General features: G+C 38.4%; 1 protein-coding gene across 5 annotated transcripts; it reads right to left on the bottom strand.

The window, feature by feature from the left end:
• Nucleotides 1–157: 157 nt before the first annotated feature.
• On the bottom strand, nucleotides 158–21,002 carry LOC135482848 (leucine-rich repeat-containing protein 74B-like). Of its 5 annotated transcripts, none has more exons than XM_064763287.1 (14): nucleotides 20,907–21,002; nucleotides 19,891–20,291; nucleotides 12,839–13,013; nucleotides 9,750–9,922; nucleotides 9,379–9,486; nucleotides 8,912–9,005; nucleotides 8,593–8,642; nucleotides 8,128–8,295; nucleotides 7,661–7,776; nucleotides 7,344–7,422; nucleotides 6,897–6,992; nucleotides 6,376–6,618; nucleotides 3,957–4,042; nucleotides 158–1,552 (listed from the first exon to the last, which is right to left on the bottom strand). In XM_064763287.1, exons 1-14 carry the CDS (start codon nucleotides 20,917–20,919, stop codon nucleotides 1,453–1,455), a joined length of 1,902 nt encoding a protein of 633 aa, XP_064619357.1. In that variant the 5' UTR covers nucleotides 20,920–21,002; the 3' UTR covers nucleotides 158–1,452. The 5 variants fall into 5 exon arrangements, with proteins under 5 accessions (XP_064619357.1, XP_064619359.1, XP_064619361.1 ...); XM_064763289.1 differs by having other exon boundaries at nucleotides 158–1,251; XM_064763291.1 differs by lacking the exons at nucleotides 19,891–20,291; nucleotides 20,907–21,002 and adding an exon at nucleotides 17,227–18,116.
• Nucleotides 21,003–21,197: the final 195 nt, after the last annotated feature.

The raw sequence follows: 21,197 nt of genomic DNA, 5'->3' as shown, positions 1-21,197 counted from the left end.
AATACAGGCCTTTTGTACAGGTGCCATTCAACTGGCTAAATACGTCTACACAGTATATATTTTAGGACGTATCGGTCTTATGACCTAAGGACGAGTCATGAGAATGATGGTTTGCAATCAAATATTGCCACTAATCAAAACAAAAGAAATATTTTCATCATGTGTCTTTTATTATCAACTGTTGACTAGTGTCTAGTCTAGGCAAACTGGTACAAATGTTTTACTCATATTCTTTACATAATGTACAATAAATAATAACATAATCTATGTACAACTCTCTATCTTTCCATCATGCTAAGAAGACCATCTGGACTGAGCTGGCCCCTCTCTGTTTTCAATGTCATGCCATGCAAAGATCCCCATCACCAAGAAGGCATGCTCTGGAAAAAGTGTCTCACTGCCAACGACTTCAAGGCTGTCAAAACGTTTCCATGACCGAGTTCACCTATGGGAATGGAAAAACTCATTTCAACAGCTGATGTCAAACACGGAAGGGGAGTCGGGACATTGCGCAACCTCTGTATTGTACAAAAGTCTACATGCAGACTTGGAGAGTGCAATGATAGTACAATCTGGTGTCACTGTAGGTATTTGCTATCGCTAAACACACAGAAAAAGTCTTCTGAATCTACATTTTGTAAGGACAGATTGTGAATTCATTTCATATGCAAACGTGCAGAGAGTTTCGAAGCAAGACGAAAAGCATGTTTTGCATAACTATTGAGAGGCCTCTAGGACAGCACATGGACAGACTGGTTTTCGAGCAACAAACAAATGGTCATGTTTATTCAAAGTTGATATTACTTTGAGTTGTCTCAACACATGATGAAGGACAAGGTGGTTACATAAAAGTTGTTTGGCTAACTTTTAGAAATCTATCGTATATTTGTTTATACATGTATTTCAATGAAATTTTCTCAGTCACAATTTACTTTCCAACAACAGTTGAATGTTCAGATGCATTTTACCTCTCAGACATCAATAATGTTTTAAATGGGTGCACATAGTCTTTCCTTTGGAATGAAACAGTTCTTTCATGCCTATCATGGGTTGAAATTTTGGGAGTGGAAATGCACAAATGGAAAGAGGAGACAGCTCTGCATGCAAAAGAGACAAACTCTGCAGAAATCAAGGCCCGAACTTAGGACTTTTTGAAGTTTAAATCGCTAATTTAGAGCCTTGTTGACATAAACCATACCCGAGATGCTCTAACTGAGAGATAACTCAGCATTCTTCTTCTCAAAAAATCTTCTAAAAAGAGAGATACAGAACATCTAATTAGCACATAGTCATGAAATTGTAACAATATTGATGTCACTCAAAGAAAGTTCTCTCACAGCAGCTGAGTAGCTTGAGGACACATAGTTTCATTTTAAAATACAACACAATTGTACTTTATAGAGTAATATTCTATATATTCCCCATCTGGATTGATCCACCGCAGACGTCCCTTCAAGCTTTAGCTTCTATAACAGCAAGTTTGAAGCCAGATATAATACTCTTCATCTTCCTTTCCTTTTCAGTAAAGTCAGTTTCTCCGGCGACCAACTCACTGAAAATTTCAGAAACAAATTTGCAGCGTTACCATTATGGTCATAGCAAATCTCTATAAAGCTCAGTATTACAAGCCACAGTTCTCAAGAATGCTACACAAGGACTACGTACCATGCAGACTGTAAACCTTATAACGCTTATAACAGGGTTTTATAAACGACTCTGACGCCGTCTGAAAAAAACACTTATGAAGCGTTAGCTCGAAATCCCATTGCATGACCCCGATCCTATCAAAAAATGTCATGTGCCCCCAGTTTAGAAAGTCTATAGCAAAAAACCAGATGGATTTAAGTTTTTGTTTATATCAAATTTAAGAAATGGATAATTAAAACTGCACCACTGTATTCTAGCGGAATAGAGTTTACAGTACCTCAGGCTGAAAGACATTCTGAACAGCTATGATACAGCTAAATCATGCACAGAGTCTGCACTGCAAACAGCACTATCACTAAGATGGAAGGCACATAGTATCTACAATGTTAATGTTGGTAACTATACATTTCAACAGTCTATAGCCTACAGAACTCGCATAAGCGAATCAAATAAGGTCGCTACATGTGGTTGTACAAAAGGTGAGACTGGCAAAAGCAAGAGTTATTTCTGCAGGACATTTTCAGTCATGGCCAGGCAATGATCCTTTCAAGAGAAGTCAAAGTTCTGCTAGTTGCTATTTTTGCAAAATAGACAATCTCATGCCGTACTTTCTCTTTGCATTCATTCTTAGTTTTACAAAAAGCTGTTAATTCACAAATATCCTTCAAAAACCTGTTAACCTCCTACCAATGTATTCCTGATCAAAATGAATGGTTAAGTGCTCATCCCAAGGTGAGAAACACAGGCATCCCAGTCCATAGTTCAATTTCCTCCGAATCCTCCGAATTCCACATGTAATAGAGGAAACTATATCATAAACAGAAAGTTTTGGAATTAAAATAGTTGCCATGGTTTTTGTTATTTCTTTGGTAAATTTGCACGGACAACATGCCACTTTGGTTAATTGCCATGCAAGGAAGTATAACTTCAAGGATGGTTGATCAATTAGGAAGTAGGAGGTTTTATTTGATTAAACTCAATGTTTTAAACAAAATTACATTTGTAATTCGATTCATTTGAAAAACAAACATTGGAAATAAGAGGGGAGGGCTCAGAGGATGTACAGGGAGTGTTATTCATTTTCATCATTTTCCAAAGTTTAAGATAAATATTTCAGAAATCAAAGAATGAATGTCATGTGATGATGATCTCATCATCCTTTATTTGAGTATTAAAGGATGAGTGGCTTAATTTCACTTTTTAAAAGATGGGTGGCTTGATATAAATATCTTATCGTCCTTTATTTCAGCAGACCATAGTTAGTTCTCATTGTGTCGTTACTTTCCTTCACCAGTGCAATCCTACAGCATGCAAGATTATTAGCGAAGTTGTAGATTAATGCGGTCAGAATGCTTGCAGATGTGACGGCCGTTTGAATTGAGAGATTGTGCGGTGCACTTTCTGCTCTTTGTCAGCAAACTCTGCATGACCAATCACCATCTCGCTGAAACGGCAAAATCTAGATTAGGCTAAAATTCATTTCAACTCAAGTTTGAATTGACACTGGCATATTTTTGCAGGGACCATTTTACTGAAATACCCTTTTATTCTAACTTGAGGTGAGCTGAACAGTAGTTAGTGAACTATATAGCATGCAGTTAGTTAAGCAGTAAGAAAAATCACAAACACTTTGTTGTCCACCTTTTTGAATGTGATGGTTCCTACTAGTCTATATATTACAAGAATTCTACAAGACATGCAGCATGTAGCATCTATTAAGTTCACTGCAGACCTGTGATTTTTTTGCAGCGTGATATTTGTATCATATGATAATTATCGCTAGTCTGTGGGGTCATTGCAGGTGCCTGCCAGAAGAATCCGTCATCACAGCAAAATGTTAAAAATATCAAACCCATTTATGACAGGTTTTGCTCACAGACTGCAATGATCTTTTTATTGCTGTTATCGCATATTGCTGCAATAAATTTTTTGGTCTGCAGTGCACTTAAGGAAGCAGATATAGTATCAAACAATCAAATCAAGAATGTCAATTCAAATGCAGCCATAAGAACTAGATCTGCAATTCTAAAACTATACCCTTTTGGTCTCAATTTACTGGACTGAATTAGTCACCTGGCCGGTGATACCTAGCCTAGTTCAATATTGCAAGGACTTCACTTGCAGCATTACATCACTCTCTTCACTTGATGAATATTGAAATGGGTTGAGTGAAAAATGTTGTAATCGCTTAAAACAATTATTCTGGTTCTGAAAACATATCAACGCTAAACCTAATCAGCAAAGACAGGACTCCAACATTGACCTTTACTCGAAGCTGCAACAAAACTGACGTAAATGTCATACCGTACCTGTAGTTTATTTCTCCGTCACCATCTTTGTCTAACTCATGTATCAATGTATTTATTTCCTCCTCTTCTAACTTCAAACCTAGCTCCTGGAATGGTTCAACCAGGTTAGCAAAGAAAACATTTAACTTTAGTGGTAATAATGTGCAGATATCTTACTAGGGTATCAGTACGAAGATCAACTGTATTCTCTCTCTACGAGCTATTGTTGCTTCAGTCCGATTCATGACTGAATAGAGTCATACTGCCTCATCATTTCTGGTGCCCTTATGACATAGCGCCATTTCTAATCACACTGTTTTCATGGATAGCATGGTTAGCAGGATCACTACAAGTATGTGTAAGAGGGAAGTTGACATAGCGAATTCATTAACTGGTAGTAGTCTGCAATATGTACAGCTCTTCATGAAGCGAGTTAGTGGAACTGCCCCCGATAAATATCTGAACCAATTCCTAATAATATCCAAATATATATAAAACCATGGCTACCACTTTAAAATCTCAACCAGTATCCCACCATAATAAAACATAATAAACAGTGAATGTTGAACACATATGAGTGCTTTGTGCAAGTTGAAGGAATAGACATTGACTCACAGCATGCAGGTTGGACAAGATGAAAGTCTTTCAAGCTAACTTTGCAATGGAACTTCTCAAAGGCCTTGGTCACATGATGTTTGTAATGGAAAATAAGTGAAGCCTCTGTTTGATCGGAGCAGTCCATAGTGTCGCAACCAGGGACCGCTGGGTTTATATTTGATGAAAAATGTTCACTACGAGCCCCTTTAGAATAGAAATCAAAACCACTCTGCTGGTCCTCAGGTTGTCTTATCAAGACCGCTTAGGTAGACCTCAAAATATGTCCAAAACCTTTAGCTCGCACCACGGGTTTCGGTCTACATTTTTGGTCTTTGCCAGTGGTCTTAATAAGACAAGGACCACCAGCTTGATGTTAATTCCCTAAATGAAGGGATACAAGTTCCCTGAAACCTTGTCTCTCATTATCTCCAAAAACCCAGGGGAGGTCATGCTCAATCAGCATTAAGACAACATGGCATTTAGGCTCAGTGTTAAGTTCTAGCTACCTTTACACAATTGCATATATCTTGGTTATTGCTCAAGTCAAATTTTCTTCCTCAGTGGTAGCTCACGTACCCTGAAAGCTCTGTTTATGGACAAGGCAGTGTTAGGCATTTTATACATCAGGACTTTACAGGAAATTTTGCACTTTGTAACTTGTGCTACAACTTGAAAGAGTCTCATCATGGCCATACACCTACAGATAGGTTGTGTAGTACATACAGTGGTCCACATTTTCAAATACTGCGTCCATATACAAACAATGACCTGAAGCCGTATCCATAAAAGTAACCCATTTGACTGACCGGACAAAAACTCGTGGGGAAGTGACCCCTCAAGAAAAAATGGTCTGGAGAGAGGCAGGAATGACCTTCCAATGAAGAGGGAGTTTCAAGTGGGAAGGCGAGTTGACCAAGGTATAGTGTCTTCAATCAAGTCCATGAAGTTACTGATCAACACGATACACCTCATCAGTAGTTTGTGGAGGGGGATTTGGACAAGTCCCATGCAGCACAAAGACGGGCGACATTTAACATGAAAAGGTTTTGAATGAAGTCTATCCAGCTTCTGAAGTCGGCCAGTAAGTCTCAACAAACACAACTACAAAACCACTAAATACCTTTCATGTGGAAAAACCTATTCTCAAATGCGAAGAGGAAACTACTACCACAGTTAACAAGCCCTTAAATATGAAGCAAACCGCAGACAGAAACAATAAGCCACCTAAGGTAAGACTCACTAAAACAACCAAAGCATACAAATAGAGATCAGCCTGAAATATTGGTAAGAAATAAAAAATATACTGGAGAAGCTATTTAGGAGTTTAGCAACAGAATAAAACTACAATGTACATGCATCAAAGATACCACCATCATTTACTAGAAATGGGAGTGAAGCGCTAAATTGATACAGAAAGCTTATACAAATCAGCATAGAAACACAGCATAGCAATGAAATTTATGCCATATGACGCTCAAGAAAGACATTAGACAACAACACACCATTAAAAGCTATGTTGCATACTATAACTAAAAATTTGAATTTCAGCAAATTTATCAGAAATGCAATCTTAAATTTTTCAAGGCTTCGACGATTTGTCAGTAATTGAGCATGACTAACTTTTCTTTGGGGCAGTTTTTCCAAAAAAATATTCCGAGACGTGGAAAGAAACACAGACAAAAAACCCACTATTGTTTTACGTTCGAAAAATATCCGTTAAAAGTGCCACCAATGAAACAAAATGGAACTGGACAGGTACTCATGCAGTCATGTGCGTCAAGCAGTAATAAGTGTGGAGCCGATGTAACATAACAACCATGCTGATAAGACAATGCCTACAAACCTCCACGCCCGCGACAAACTCCTCGTATGTCACACTCATGCTCTTATCCGTATCCCACTTATTGAACACGTCGATGAGTTTCAGGTCGTGCTTCGCGATGTAGTTTCTCAGTTTGAGCATGGGATGGATTCGTGCTTTCGGTCGCGTGGGCAGGCTGTCGCCACCTGTGTGGATGTTTAAGTCCGGAAGTTGCTCTTTCACTTGTTGGGCCATTTCTCTAAAATCTTTGTTGACCAGGATATCCTGAAGTGGAATAAATCAAATCAAAATCGAAACTACTGGTTCATCTGCTCTTGGTAATGGGTGAAGCCTTGTTTGCAGAAAAAGACAAAAAGACCCAGGCAAATATATTCATCCCATCCCCGATAGAGACTTACGTCTTTTGTCCTTAAAATACGTTTGCTACAGTCCCTATCTTCCACCCCCTATGAGCTCAATCTACCGAAAGTTTAATACTGTCCACAAATCTCAAGATAGAATTGATGAAACTGATATTTCCTAACGCATAGAAAATAACTCACAGAGAAGTCCAGGCGTTTCATCACACTGTTCGGATTTTTCAGAAGCGCTGCAAGGATGCCATAACACCCCGCTGTCTGCATAGGATTCTTGCCCATCTGGAAGAACATGTTAAGAAAATATTATTAAAAACTTGAACAAGAGAAAACAATCAAGACAGCTGCATTAACCGCATCAGTAAAACCACTGACCATCACGCAAAAGGGTGAGATTAGATCCTGGTTGAGAACCCGGAACCGTTTCTTCGGAAGTAATGCAGGGGGTTATTTCTAAGAATTGAAATTTGAGACTCTACTCATCATAAGTAGAGAGATCAGGTGAGACTATGGTCCAAAAATTGCATGTCACACCTTTTGAGAATTCTGAATTTGTTAACTGGGACTGTACACACTTACTAAGGCATGAGCAATGACACCTGTCCGAGAGAACTGATAGAGGTAGACCCTCACCTTTAGAACCTTGAGATTTTCATTCACTGCTAGCCCTTTTCCTATTATCACAGCACCTTCAGCAGTTATACGATTGTTGCTGAAAAATAAACCCAAACATAGCAAACGCATCTCAATGATTAAGTTGTCAATGCACACTGATTTTTTTTGTATGTCCTCAGTATCTCTTAAACATGTTATCGATGCATCTTTATACTGGTATAAATCACTCACAGCTCATGCCCCCACCAGAGAATTTACTCTTCAAATTCACAGATTACACACCAGTCTTTCAGCTATCACTTGACTTAAGATACATGTACTCCTGATACACTTACCTGATGTCGAGCTCATCTAAGACACTGTTGGCCTTCAGAGCATCTCCAATAGCTATAGCACCATCTAATCCAAAACCATTCCAAGACAAATTTACCGTCTTCAAAAACATATTGTGCTGAAATAAGAATTTACATTTGAATAAGACACTGGCTGGCAGTATATTCATGTTAAGCCTTCATCTTTATGAATTCACTAGCAACAAGAACTTCGAACAGGGGGTGGCCCTTACCCTTTTTCACTTATTGTTATGACATTGTGATCTAGATCTTTCAGCAGCTCTGCCCGAGAAGGTTGGGTCTGGTCTTTTGCATGCTAAGGAATTGTGAAGTTGCTCCACCCCGTCAACTGCAGCACTCTTACAGAGGAATAGTGGCTATTCAAAGGATGAGAGATGAGGCAAATGAGGTGAAGTGACTTGCCCAAGCATTCACGAAACCCAAAATGATTGGTTCATAATCGTGCTCACCTTAATTCCCTGAGCAATAGCCACAGCTCCTTTCCGTCGTATGTGATTCCAGCTGAGATCTAAACTTTTGATGGTCATGTTTTCTGCTATGGCTGGCCCAAGCACAATGCCAGCTTTTTCTCCAAATTTGTTATGGCTGATCACGAGATCTTCAAGGCGGTTCGTTACCTAAAACAGAAATCTATTTTAGTGGACTGATAATAGCCTACCTACAAAGGTGTGCGGCACTTTCTGGCAATTGTGAAAATAGTGCTACACGTTTCAGCTACTCTAATTCTTCCATTAGTGAGTGTTGATTTTTCATATCTGCGGTTATGATGTTGATAAATTGGCTGTCACCCAGAAAGCAAGTAGGACAGCTACCGTGGGGAATCCATATTCTGCAGTGTTATGACTGTTTGTGTCCTTTTTTTTCATGGGGAGTTAAAATAAAAGGAACTGTCAACATAATGATGATGCACTCACCATAATCGCCTCTGCAAGGTATATGGCTGCCTTATCATCTAATTCATTACCTGGAATAGACAAAATTGTCTTTTTTATAGACATTCTTTCCTTAGTTATCGCAACTGATAGATGAATCAAAAACAACCCCCAAACCTCTATCTGTGCATACTTGTCACCGAAACCTACCAATTTGACCACCTACCTCCTGCTTATAGCACACCCTATTGGCAACTTGGTGTTACTTTTTCTTGCCTACCCAGCTGCTGCGGAAAGAGTCCCTTTAAAAGCACATGTCAGCACATTAGGGCAATCAACCATAGAGCTACCGTCTCCTTACCAGATAAGACTAACTTTGTCATCGTGATGTTGACCGACAACAAATCCACGAGCGTTTCGGCAAACAGCTGGCCTACCCTGTTGTCAGATAAATCCTGGAAAGACAATGCAGTCAGACTTGAGAACAATGAGGAATCATGTGGGTGAGATGTATTCAAGAAACATGCACAGCCAGGCTCCTGTGGCAGGTCATAAACTGAGCAATGTCTGGTAAATTGTAATAAAAGAGAAGTTTTAAAGAGTTGCACTCCGTGATAATTCAAGTCAATCAGTGTATTAAGCAAATATCTTCATGAAAAGTTAAGTTGCAAGAATTCCATTTACGCACAAGTAGAACCCTGCAATTTCAGTTGGATGTGCTCTTGGGAATAGCTGTCCTTTTTCTCTACCGGGAAAACTCCAGCACTTCACCATTCAAGGAGATCTTTTTAGTTCGTCACATAAATAATACTGAATATCTGTACACACCATTTCTTGAATAAAGCAGTTTTCTTTGAGCATCTCACTAACATGTTGACCTCCTTGTGGACCGAGCCAGTTGTCTGCTAAACTTAATTTGACCACATGCGTATTGCTCTGAAATTAATCAAAAGGGAAAATAGCAATGCGCCAACTGTGTTTTTTTCTGAAGATGCTGACATCTCACAAGGTTGAGAAAAAATTTATCGAACAGAATGTTTTCAGCTTTTTTTTCTTTACCCAATAAATCCTCATGAAAAATTTATGCTCGGGTGAACATTTGATGCATATGTGAGTCATCTGAGGGAGGAAATGTCACACAAATGGAATTACATCCACAAAGGTCCACGAAGATGTTATTGTGAAAGTACTCAACTTACCACCATTGAAATGCATATTGGTTTAACCCCTTGTGGACCAAGGCCGTGATGTTTCATTATAAGTTTTGGATTGTGCATGTTCCTGAGAAAATAAGATACTGGTATGACTCCAATCTTTTTACATGCTTCAATGTAAGTCGTCTTCCCGGTGTGGTCATATGCTTCTTTTGTGTCTGCAAAGATGAAAACATTATGGTTGATAAGACAAACAATTCTTCCAAATATTCCTTGTGACATTTCTTTATCTCTGAAATGGAGAAGTTCTGAAAAAATTCTAGAAAATCCCATCAAGTTATTAGCAACTGAGTGGAGCTTCGGCATCTCTGCCAGCCCTGTCCACAGAAAATGTACACTACCTTCACATTCTCCATATCTCATTTCAAATATCGACCCGTACATCTCCGAGAGAGGACTGCCTTGATTCATCAATTCTTCCCTGGCTTGTTGCACATTCAAATCATCATCACTGACATAATCCTCAGGATCAATAACAGGAAGATTACTTGGAGACAACTCGCGAGTACCATCGTATCCAGAAATACACAACTGAGAGACGAGATTTTGGTGCTCTTTTGACTTGCGAGGCGTCCGCACAAGAAATCCTCCGACTTGTTTCCCCGATAATCCAGTTAACAGTGATTTGTGGTGTGAATCAGTATGTTTTAAAGATTCCACATCAATGCTTAGACGACCGACCTTTTTCTTGAGACCACCGACCGTAGGGGCACAAGACATTCGTCTGGTGTCTGTTTTGGGACATGACGGTAAATATCCGGATGTTCTGACTGTGTCTGGAGCAGACCTCGAGGATCGTCCAGATTTTAAGTCTGGAAAAGACACTACTTTGGAAGTCTCAGCCTGAGAACATGTTGATGTTGCATCAGCCATTTGGCAATCTCAGCAACTATCAATTACTGCCTTCCCTTGTAATTGACAAACCTAAACTCCTATACTGAATGGAAACAGAGATGGTATGCAGATTTGATGTTATTCCCTTGATGACTAACAGCCTTTTTCTGTCACCTAGAGGTCTCCAACACTAGAACTGTACACACCCTCACAGGTTTGTCACACTGATTGGTGACATTCTATGCAATCCCCTTTGCAAGTTTTCTCAGGCTCTGGGTTTTTCACACTATGTCTCTAAGTATAACGCTGGCACAGATGACAACGGGTAAGTGAATTGGTGTGAAAAATCATCAAATTCCTAATGAAAAGTACAGCTTGTGGCACTGATGCTACTCACGTTAAGTCAGATACTCCCATCACAAATAAGCAACAAAGTACAATGACCAACATCAATCTAAACAAAAGTGTGGCCCAATATATTGCAAATTTGGTAATCCGACTTTCTGCAGTACGTATCACACTCCTGAGTGGACCCTTGAACGAAACTATTTCAATGCAATTCAAGATTCCTGGTCATTGCAGGGCGAGGCAAAAAAGCTTTGCAGAGTTGCACCACCAATTGCCATGGCAACAACCAACCACTAATTATGACAAATTAGCACCAAAGTGCAAATCAGTGTAATAGTCAGATAGATCTGAGGATCCTGTCAAGAAATGATAAACAAGCATGAAGCAGAAATCAATATGGTACTTTTTGAAAAGAGTTCTTCAAAGGCTTGAGTGTTAGTGCCGTACTTTGACAGAATTTTAACTGTCAAAACCACTTATATCTTACAAAGTCTAGGCATGATTACATCCTAATATCTGAGGTTGTATCCACTTTATATCTCAGAATCCATATGTGCAGAAGTATATAGACCTCATCTTTCCTTACATCAAACAACATTTTTAACCTTCTTCTTCACAGTTGTGATATTTTGCCTGTCTGAAATAAATCCTATTAACGAAATACAATAATCCCAATTCAATCGTGCACACCATTCAAACATGACCGACTTTAATATATATTTTTTTGACAAGTCTAATTGGAAAAGTTGATAGAGGAGAGAAAACGTGACAAATTCTCCGAAAGACAGACAGTCATGTTCCAGACATCCAATCACTAGGCACAATGAAGACATATTGTATTAATCCCCAGCACTGTCACTGTTATCCATTCATTGTCATGGTGGGATCACGCCAATATTGGATATTTGTCGAAATCACAAGGATTTGGGTTGACTAAACAACCAAAGGCCTACGAGCAAGACAGAAGAAAGTGTCCAACAAATATCTCATACAAAATGCATGACTATAATGTTTTGCCAAAAGGGAAATAACACTCAGGTTTGTGACAACAAAACATTTCAACAACAAGTCCCTGTCTCAATAAAGATTGGCAAAATAAGACCGTCCCATAAGCCAGGGCTGGGATCAGAATTTATGAGAAAGCCCCAAGTGCCTCCGAGCAGTCTTGGAGCTTAAACTCACAATGAAGACCGATGTCTCCTGGCCTTAGGAGTAACAATCATAGGTTAATGTATCTATTTCCCATTCACTGAGGTGCCCTCCTAGCTGAGACTTCACCTGTACTGTTTCAGTGTTTTTCTCAATATACCTTCATTATTATTTATTGCATGGCTACAACAGTTTGACCAACATATTCACAATCCAGGTGAAACTTTAAAAGGATATTGCCAGTCACTGGCTGATCAGAATTGAAACCATTTTATTTGAGCTATATGCAAAGGTCAACTTCTTCTAACACCAAAGTGTTATGTTGAAGAAACAACATTTGCTCCATTAAGTCTTTTTCGCAAATATTGTGCTTTTATGGTTGATAATTCATATTGAAAAGAGGTTTCTGTTTAAAATAGTTCGTCAAATATTGATACTGAACATGTGTATTAAGCCAAATGACATTCAGCCTAGAGGCATGCACAGTGCTCACCGCAGGCCAGAATTATTCCTGCCTACACATAACCTCTGTCCATGTACCTTGACCATGTCGACGTACTTCACCTTGAAAAGTACGCTGACCTACTTTACCTGAAAAGTAGGTTAACCTACTTTATACCTGAAAAGTAGATTGACCTCTTTTACCTAAAAAGTAGATTGACCTACTTTACCTGAAAAGAAGGTCACACTTACATGACCTTAACGTTTAAATTTGGTCCCAGGAGAACAAAAGATGACCTCACCTTCCGCTTCCAAGTCTGTATCCCAAGCTTTATCATCTGTCGAGATGTCAACACCATAATCAAAGAAATCTGTTGCTGTGTCTTTTCTATTATCGTCCGACTCATCTGCGCTGCTCTCCCCGAGATAATCATTTTGTAAATTACTTGGCGTCTTTCGACCAGCTCGGCTGACAGTCTGAAAAGATGCCCAAGAATAGATATGTCACACACCTTAAAAGTACCCCATATCATCAGTGGTCATGAGTTGTTGTCGAGAACAAAACTGTGTTTAGGATAGACAACTGTATGATAGACAGCTGCCTGCTGAAAAAAAAACATGACTTATACAATGTTTACCAGGGTGAATCTTTAGGCTTCACTTCATGACTTTTTTTTTAGCAGTGCTGCACAAAGCACAATAGATTGATATATCACTACAGCCGTCCATTTAGAAAAGGATTGGATATAGAATGCTCTCTTACAAAAGGGTCTCAATGCCTATAGGTTCTCACCAAGTGAAATATCTTAACTTACTGGAGTCTTTAAATATCGTATCATGGCAGTGTATTTCCGATACGATGCCATAGTTGAACCATAAAACTTCAAATACGGAAAGACGAATCAAAAACTCCATGAGATAGATCCAAATGTCATGTTCCACTTTATCACGAATAACAACACTAATATACAATGTCTCCAAGCATAGATTTAATCATATTATTCAGACCTACCTCACGTATGGAGATGTAACAACGACTTGCATGACCCGCGGGCGAGGGAAAAGCCATTGGTCAAATCTAATAATATGTGTTCACAGCAAATGAGCTAACTTGCGCAAATCAGTATGCCTATGTTTGATTAAGGCCTAGTCGTGAAAAGGATTATGCATAGAACACGAAATAGATACTTCTTAACTTGACCGAGCCTTTGTTTCCCTGTTAAAATGGAATGATATCTTGAGCAAATATCAATCTGGCCAATTTCCAAAGCCTTTACTCATATAATAAGGTAAATATCATTTTTCTTGTTGGTTTTGTGTTACCAACTGAATTAAAGACATGTTAATTTGAATACTTTCAAATTGAAACACCTATGTAAGAAAGAACAGTACATTCATAATGGGCACAGAAATTTGGTCGGTTTTGATTAATCTTTATAATTGTATTTCGAAAGATTCTAGCTACAATTTACAGAGGAGTCTTTAATGGCTCAGTCATCTTGACAATTCAATACTTCAAAGAATAAAGCATTAACGATAATATCTTAATCAAACTCTCACCTCACATATTATTGCTAAGACTACACAAACAAAGACAGTTCATTAAAATTAATGCCAATAGTAATACAGTATAGAACCCCTCTATAAAGGACACCCTCGGGACTGACAAGTGATACCTTTATAGAGAGGTGTCCTGATTAGAGAGGTCAAAATTAATAAAAACAACTACTTAGGGAAAAAACTAGTTTTCTAATAGAGAGGTTGTCCTTAATAGAGAGGTGTCTGCTAAGAGAGGCTCCACTGTATATTGGTTCACCGATCTCATGTTCTCATAAAAATTTCATAACATTTTATGAATGCACTGATTCAATCAATAGGGATTATTTCGCGGCATGCTCTATCATAAATGACACGATTTCGCCGTTTTGATATATCCAAATATAAATTGGTTTGATTGGGCACTGATCAGGTAGATGGAGCCACTGCTAATCCCATGCAGAACATGGTCACACCATAATGGGTTTTCTTTGATAAAGCTTTGATAAAGCTTTGGTTCAGAGTTGAACCTTTGATATTCAGAAATGCTTTAGGCCAGAGCTTCAAAAGATCAATACACGCATATACTTCTTACCATTAGGCTTATTTATATAATTACTGATATTTTGAAAAAATAATGAGTAGACCTTATCTATTTTCCTGCAGGTTTTATTATAATGAAATGCATAGATATATCAAACCCCGCATCTAAACCCAAAGACCAAACTGTATTAAACTGTAAATTGTAACTGCCAATACAGCAGGTCTTGCCCAATTAGCCTGGCTGTAGAAAAGTATACATTAGGGAGGTTAAGATGTCGCGACTGATCCCGAGAATGACAGTGAGGTGAAACATGGAAATGGTCTTGCAAGTCACAACTTTAAAGTTATTTTAACTGCTTTTTGGTTGGAAGTGCTAGTTAATGAAATCAGAAAAGCATGCACTACAAACATGTCTACATTGAACACAGGGTTAATATACTTTTCAAATACTAGGCCTAATCTATTGATATTTTCAAAGTCAATAGAGCATGCCGGTATGAAAGGAACCATGAAGATAAGTCGAGTCATGATAATTTTGAAGATGAGTGGAAAACGTTTTACAAATTCAACTGACCATAGCACCCATCAAACACTTTTCAAATTGGAGACAATGCTTTAACCATTTTGATGTTGAATGAAATTGTGATCTATATTTTACTTCAATTTGCATTAGCCTTATAGCTGCTTGTGGTTTAGGACTTTAAAACCTAATCAATCGCATCTGATTTTATACTATAGGCCCTGTAGATCTATCTTGCTCCTGGTTATTACGAGATAATTTCCGCTATTTTCTATGCACACATATACTTTTAATTCCCCCACACAAATTTATCATCATTTTATACCCCAATGGATACTAGTACATTTATACCTAACCAATGAATACAATTACGCTTATCTTCGTCTCATTAACCATAGGCATTAAAAATGTCCCCACAAGTGTTGACTATCCGTATTCAAGCCAAACATTTCGAAATGTGTTTGACTCGATTTCCTACGACATGTCTCTAATGATTTTCTGCACTAGTGAATCAATATCGCCCATTCTGACATCCATTCAAATGCAGGTAATAACATGTTGATGATAAAAAGCTTTCTCGACAGAGCCTGGGCGGACGTACCAGGTTATTTCAATTACATCATGTGAGAAATATGACTGGGTACCATACTGTACAAATGGACTTGTGGAAAAATCACCGTAACACATTATATCTTTGCGACATTGATTGTTACATCAAATCAAATCTAGTCATCCGCTCACTATGACAATAGTTAAGGACCCAGCAATATTGCTATATGATTAACTGTAACAAATATTCCAATATCAATCGATACCACTTGGGATGGGTTTCATGACAAAGGTATAGATGACAGTCAATCATCCTATATTGCCAGCATCAATTCACCAATAGTTAAGGACCCAGCAATATTGCTATATGATTAACTGTACCAAATATTCCAATATCAATCGATACCACTTGGGATGGGTTTCATGACAAAGGTATAGATGACAGTCAATCATCCTATATTGCCACATCAATTCACCAGAGTGTTGTTGCAGTATTTATAAAAACACATTGTAACTGCACAGCTCTGATTATTTAACCCATTCCCTTCTACACAGCATGATGATGGGAAATTATCTAAGCACTGCTCAAACAGTGCCAAAGCTACCCTAATAATATGAACTTAATGAACCAAAGGGTCAACATCAGTATAGGGGTGTTTTCCCCATAACGGACAAACTGCCGGATCACATTAAATTCTCTGCTGGCTAAAGATGGCCACAAGGAGGGAATTGGAAAAATAAGTTTTGTTGACTGCTGGAACTTCTCTAGGCTGCAAGCTTGAAGATCGAGATGGGTAATACTGAAGAACGGAGAAAGAATGTGTCAATCTTTTTCAAGCCCGATTTGTTGAATGCCTTGGAAGTTTTCTGTCCTGTCAAAGCAACAGTGGGAAAATATTGTTCAACTTGCAAAATGCAAACAAAATAATGAAATAATGAGCAAGCACAAGCTAAATAAACCTTGAGACATAATTCAAACTAATGTTCAGCCGAGAAGCACGTTTTTGCATAATGCACCGTTTTTAAACTGGCAGGCCTATGTTAATTATGCTTGAAAAATATGATCTCAAGACCACAGGCCTACAATTTCCACAGCAAACATGGTGACCTGGAGTTCTTTGAACAGCAGAAGGGCTTACCAACACCAGACAGACTAAATGTAAACATTTAAATTCAGTACTACACTGATCGGAGCAGCCAACTGGTCTTGGATTTTATGTTCAATCCGATAAAATCTAACGTGTCTGATATAAGCTTGGTTTTCTTTTTTTTGAGACATTGACAATGACTGAATTTATTTTCTATTTTGATACAGTTCTATTATTCCAAGAATATATTGGTTTTTACTCTTGGCACATTAGCGACCGAATGCACGAGATGGAAGACCATGTCACTGTTGAATGGCATGTTCAGAGGATGATGTTTGTGTATGATGGTGTTACTTTTGGACTGAACTGTAAGACAAGAGTTGTTTCTTGTAATTATCTTCATGAAACACACATTTTCCACCATAAACGGAGAGTTTATCGGCCCTTAATTTACCTTGATAGGCTGGACTTTGACTGGCTCGGCCCTGACTGGCTTGGTGGAGGGCGTCAGCAGAAAAAAACTGTCTTGAGTGTAAGACCGCTTGATATAGCGTTCTCTCCTCCGAAGGTGACGACCTGGCGTATTAACGCCATATCGTGACACCATATTACCATTTTTCCCTCGGGAGGCATTTGCACTTTCAGTTTTTGGACTTCGAGAGCGAATGCCCTTCGGAGAGGCAACGTCTTCATGAACAGGGGAAAGAGAAGGTGTTTTCCGCCGAGATTGAGGACGCGAATTTCCATTGTCTCTTTTCATGAATTTCTTTGTTCTCGTTGGAGATTCCATGCTTATCTCAATAAATGTTTCAGGCTATTGAGGAATAAGCAATAGATTGCACAGTCTGCAATGTACTTCCCTAAGCAATAAGTAGATGTAGTTTTTTTCCTTATATAGACTCACAGCAACCTTTTTTAACTCCACAATGTGACAAGACACCATCCGACATTTCCCATTCTGAACTTCAACAGGTATTCCATCTGTAGCCTTCACACACACGTTATCTTAAAGCTGAGCAACGTCAAAATGTTGAGGGTCTAGATCAAATTTCCCGAATATAACTTTTTGAAAGACAGAGAACATCAAATTAAAGGAACATCACCATCAAGAAGATGACATGAGCCTTGTTGGTAACTTCAGGAATTCGTGAAACTACTATCGGAGTGCTGCACATCTCCCCTCTTGTTCTAACGAAAGTGCACCAGAAGTCAAAACGGACTATCTCTCCCCGAGCAAATACTGTCACCATGAGAATGAAAGAACACTTAGACTGTGTATAAATAATCACTTATCTGGAAGGTTTGCTCTTGAGGTATAGAACATCCAACTCGACCAAGTGAAAGTTTACCTCAAATCTTCAAGGCACAAGTATAAACATACAGGCGCTCATGACTACAAATTCAAATTGTATTCATGCAGACATGACAGCCATTACATTGTCCGTAGCCAAATATCGCTGACCTATTCTTTACATTTGGCTCAACCCCTGAAGAATACCCCCCTAACTGCCTAATATCATAGACACAAGAACTTACCAGTTGCATAAATCACTGTCAGCCAGTATCAATGAGAGGTAGTATATACTGCATTATTTGGGCGATGACACATTTAGTTATAAATCATAAGCCTTTTCATGCCAACTTTCCCTTTTTCAAGTTGACTGAAGTCTTCCAGTTGTATTGTTGAAATTTGGCCATGTTTCCTTTCAATTACTGCAGCTTGCAATCTTCATGTCTTGTATTATCAAAGGGATACTTATACCAGAACAAAAAGTGTCTTGAAAGAGTTTGTCTGACCACCACCAGGGGTGCCAGAATCTTACCCAGGGTGCTCTGGTTACAATGGGTTTTTTTGATAATGCTGGGTCCCAACTATAAATGATGATTTTCACAGCTGCACCTGACCTATAGAGAGTCCATCTGAAAGTGTGCAAAAACATTTAGGGACATGTTATGCATAGTTCATTTCATAAACCATATCGGTGTTGCTTGACATTTAATAAGAAATCATTCCTTTAACTACAGCTATATTCAAAGAGACATTCCCTTGATAATTTACTGTCCAACAACCATTCATAATCAGCAAAATCTTTCCAATCAAACTTCTGCCCATGATAACTAGGCCCTATGATACAGTAGGCCCACCACACGGGTGCCGAATAATAGCACACCATATTCAAAAAACATAATGCACTGGAATACAGTGGAACCTCACTTAGCGGACACCTCTCTATTAAGGACACTAGTCTACGTCCCAAATTGGTTGTTTCCATTCGATTTGACCTCTCTAATCAGGACACCTCTCTATTAAGGACAGCACTGATCAGTCCCGAGGGTGTCCTTAATAGAGAGGTTCTACTGTATATGTATGGTTCCTCTCATAAAAGTATGACATACACCCTGGTAGTATTTGTCATACTTAGTTGAGAAAGTATTGTAAATCATGACATGTTATCTCCATTAACCATGCACACTGGTTTACCTTTATCAAATACTTTAATCCTTCGGTGTATACTGTAGCTAGGGTGATATGTAATAGTACAGTAGATGAAAATAAGATAGCATTTTAAAATACTGGTGTTATATCAGTTTTTGGCACGGAAGAGCAAACAATTATTTTCTTTACACACTATATATATATTTCGCATTGACCCCCCCCCCCCCAACCGAAATAAATGAATTATGGCAACCATACTTTCAAGTTCTAAACAAGAAGAAATTGTAATATAACTTTTTTATAGAATGGAGATAATGGTACTTCAGTACAATGAACCACATAACAATTTTCTCTAATCATTTTTAAAGGAAGGTATGACAATACTATGATATTATACAATGTACCTGTCAAAACAAGATGACGGACAATTTGAATTTGAAAATTACTTTGTCTTGTGCTTTTTTAGTAAGTGTAGAAAGCTAGAATTGCAGATTCGAAACCAAATGAAGCTGAATAAAAGATTTTTTTTTTAAACATCAACTTTGGTGATTAGAAATTTGGAATACTATTTAATGGCTGATAATTTTTTGGGCAATTTTAACATTTTTCACACTTTTGAGGTCTTTCAAAATAGCATGAGGTCGCTTTACAGGCTTTTTTAAGAAAATAAATCCCACTTACCCTTCTACTAGCAGTTGCTGAACTTGCTCTGCTGTGACTGCGAGAGCTCAGGGGTCGAAAAGGCACTCCATTACTAGTGCTACTAGCAGGACGGCTGAAGGTTGACAGATTTTCACCTGGGCGTATTCTCGACGCGTATGGAGTAGTCGCAGGCCTGAGAAGGCTGTGTGAGGATGTCTGTGTCTTCCCACAGGAGGAAGCAGCAGTATCCGGACGACTGTCAGTATCAGATTTCAGTTCCTTTAGGTCTTGAGTATCATTTTCTGGAACCGAGGTGACATTTCCATCCTCAAAATCAACTAGAACGACACCAGTGTCCTTTTTCCCTGAGTCTTTGCTTTTTCGACGTTTCCCGCTACTCGACTTCCCACCAGCACCGCCATTTTGTGTATCCGATTTAGCTGAGGACAAATCAAAGGTGGTGGTTTTAGGATGGTACGTCCTAGGAATACTTTGGTAGAAACTAGTCATTTTATCAGTCAACTTTACCCGAGGAGTGAAATGCTATGAATCAAATCAACACGAACTCATACAAAAACAAGGCTTTTGCCCATGGTCAGTCAAATCTTACACTAAATAAACTATTCTAATGGAGGATTAACTCCCAAAATCCAAAGAGAGCGAGATTATCATAATATACACAGGTCCTTTTGAATCATATATATATAACAATGACTTGGTTACCAGGCTGATTAAAGGTCCTAAACTAAATCCCTGTCACACTTTACCCATGGGTTTAAACAATCTCGACGATTCGGTCGATCACAAATGACAATTTAAATACAGAAATTTAGAAGACAGGATTAACCAATCAACCAAGAAGTTGTCCTTGCCGGAGTGAATCTAATCAATATCACTAGATTTTGATATCTTTTCAAATTAACTCATGATCCATCCGTAGCACTAAATCAAAACTTTCTAACAGATAAACCGTCCCAGCAAATAATTTTGGACGCCCCGAATTCTCAAATTTTGTACTCCAACAGAGCATTTTCCCAATTATTTCAGAACCTTACCTGTTTCTCTCATGTTGCTCTTTGTCACCTTAAAGCATTATTGACAAAACTTAGTTCACTGCATTGTTCTCTTCACAGCTGGTCAATTCAAAGCATGCTGGGAAAAGCATGGCCGTTGGTAAAACACTCCAAACCATGTACATCGTGCAGGTTTTCAAATGTTGTTTGGATTTGGAACAGACAAAGTATGGTATTCTATCTAACACACTGCAATTTCCAATTCTCATAGTAAAACTTATATGAACAATTTTTACACATACTTTTAAAATTAGTTTGAAGGCCTAACAATAA

The sequence above is a fragment of the Lineus longissimus genome, chromosome 2 (assembly GCF_910592395.1).
Source record: "Lineus longissimus chromosome 2, tnLinLong1.2, whole genome shotgun sequence".
NCBI classification, from domain to species: domain Eukaryota; kingdom Metazoa; phylum Nemertea; class Pilidiophora; order Heteronemertea; family Lineidae; genus Lineus; species Lineus longissimus.
Note: the sequence above shows the minus strand (reverse complement) of the source record. Positions and strands in the feature narration are given on the sequence as shown.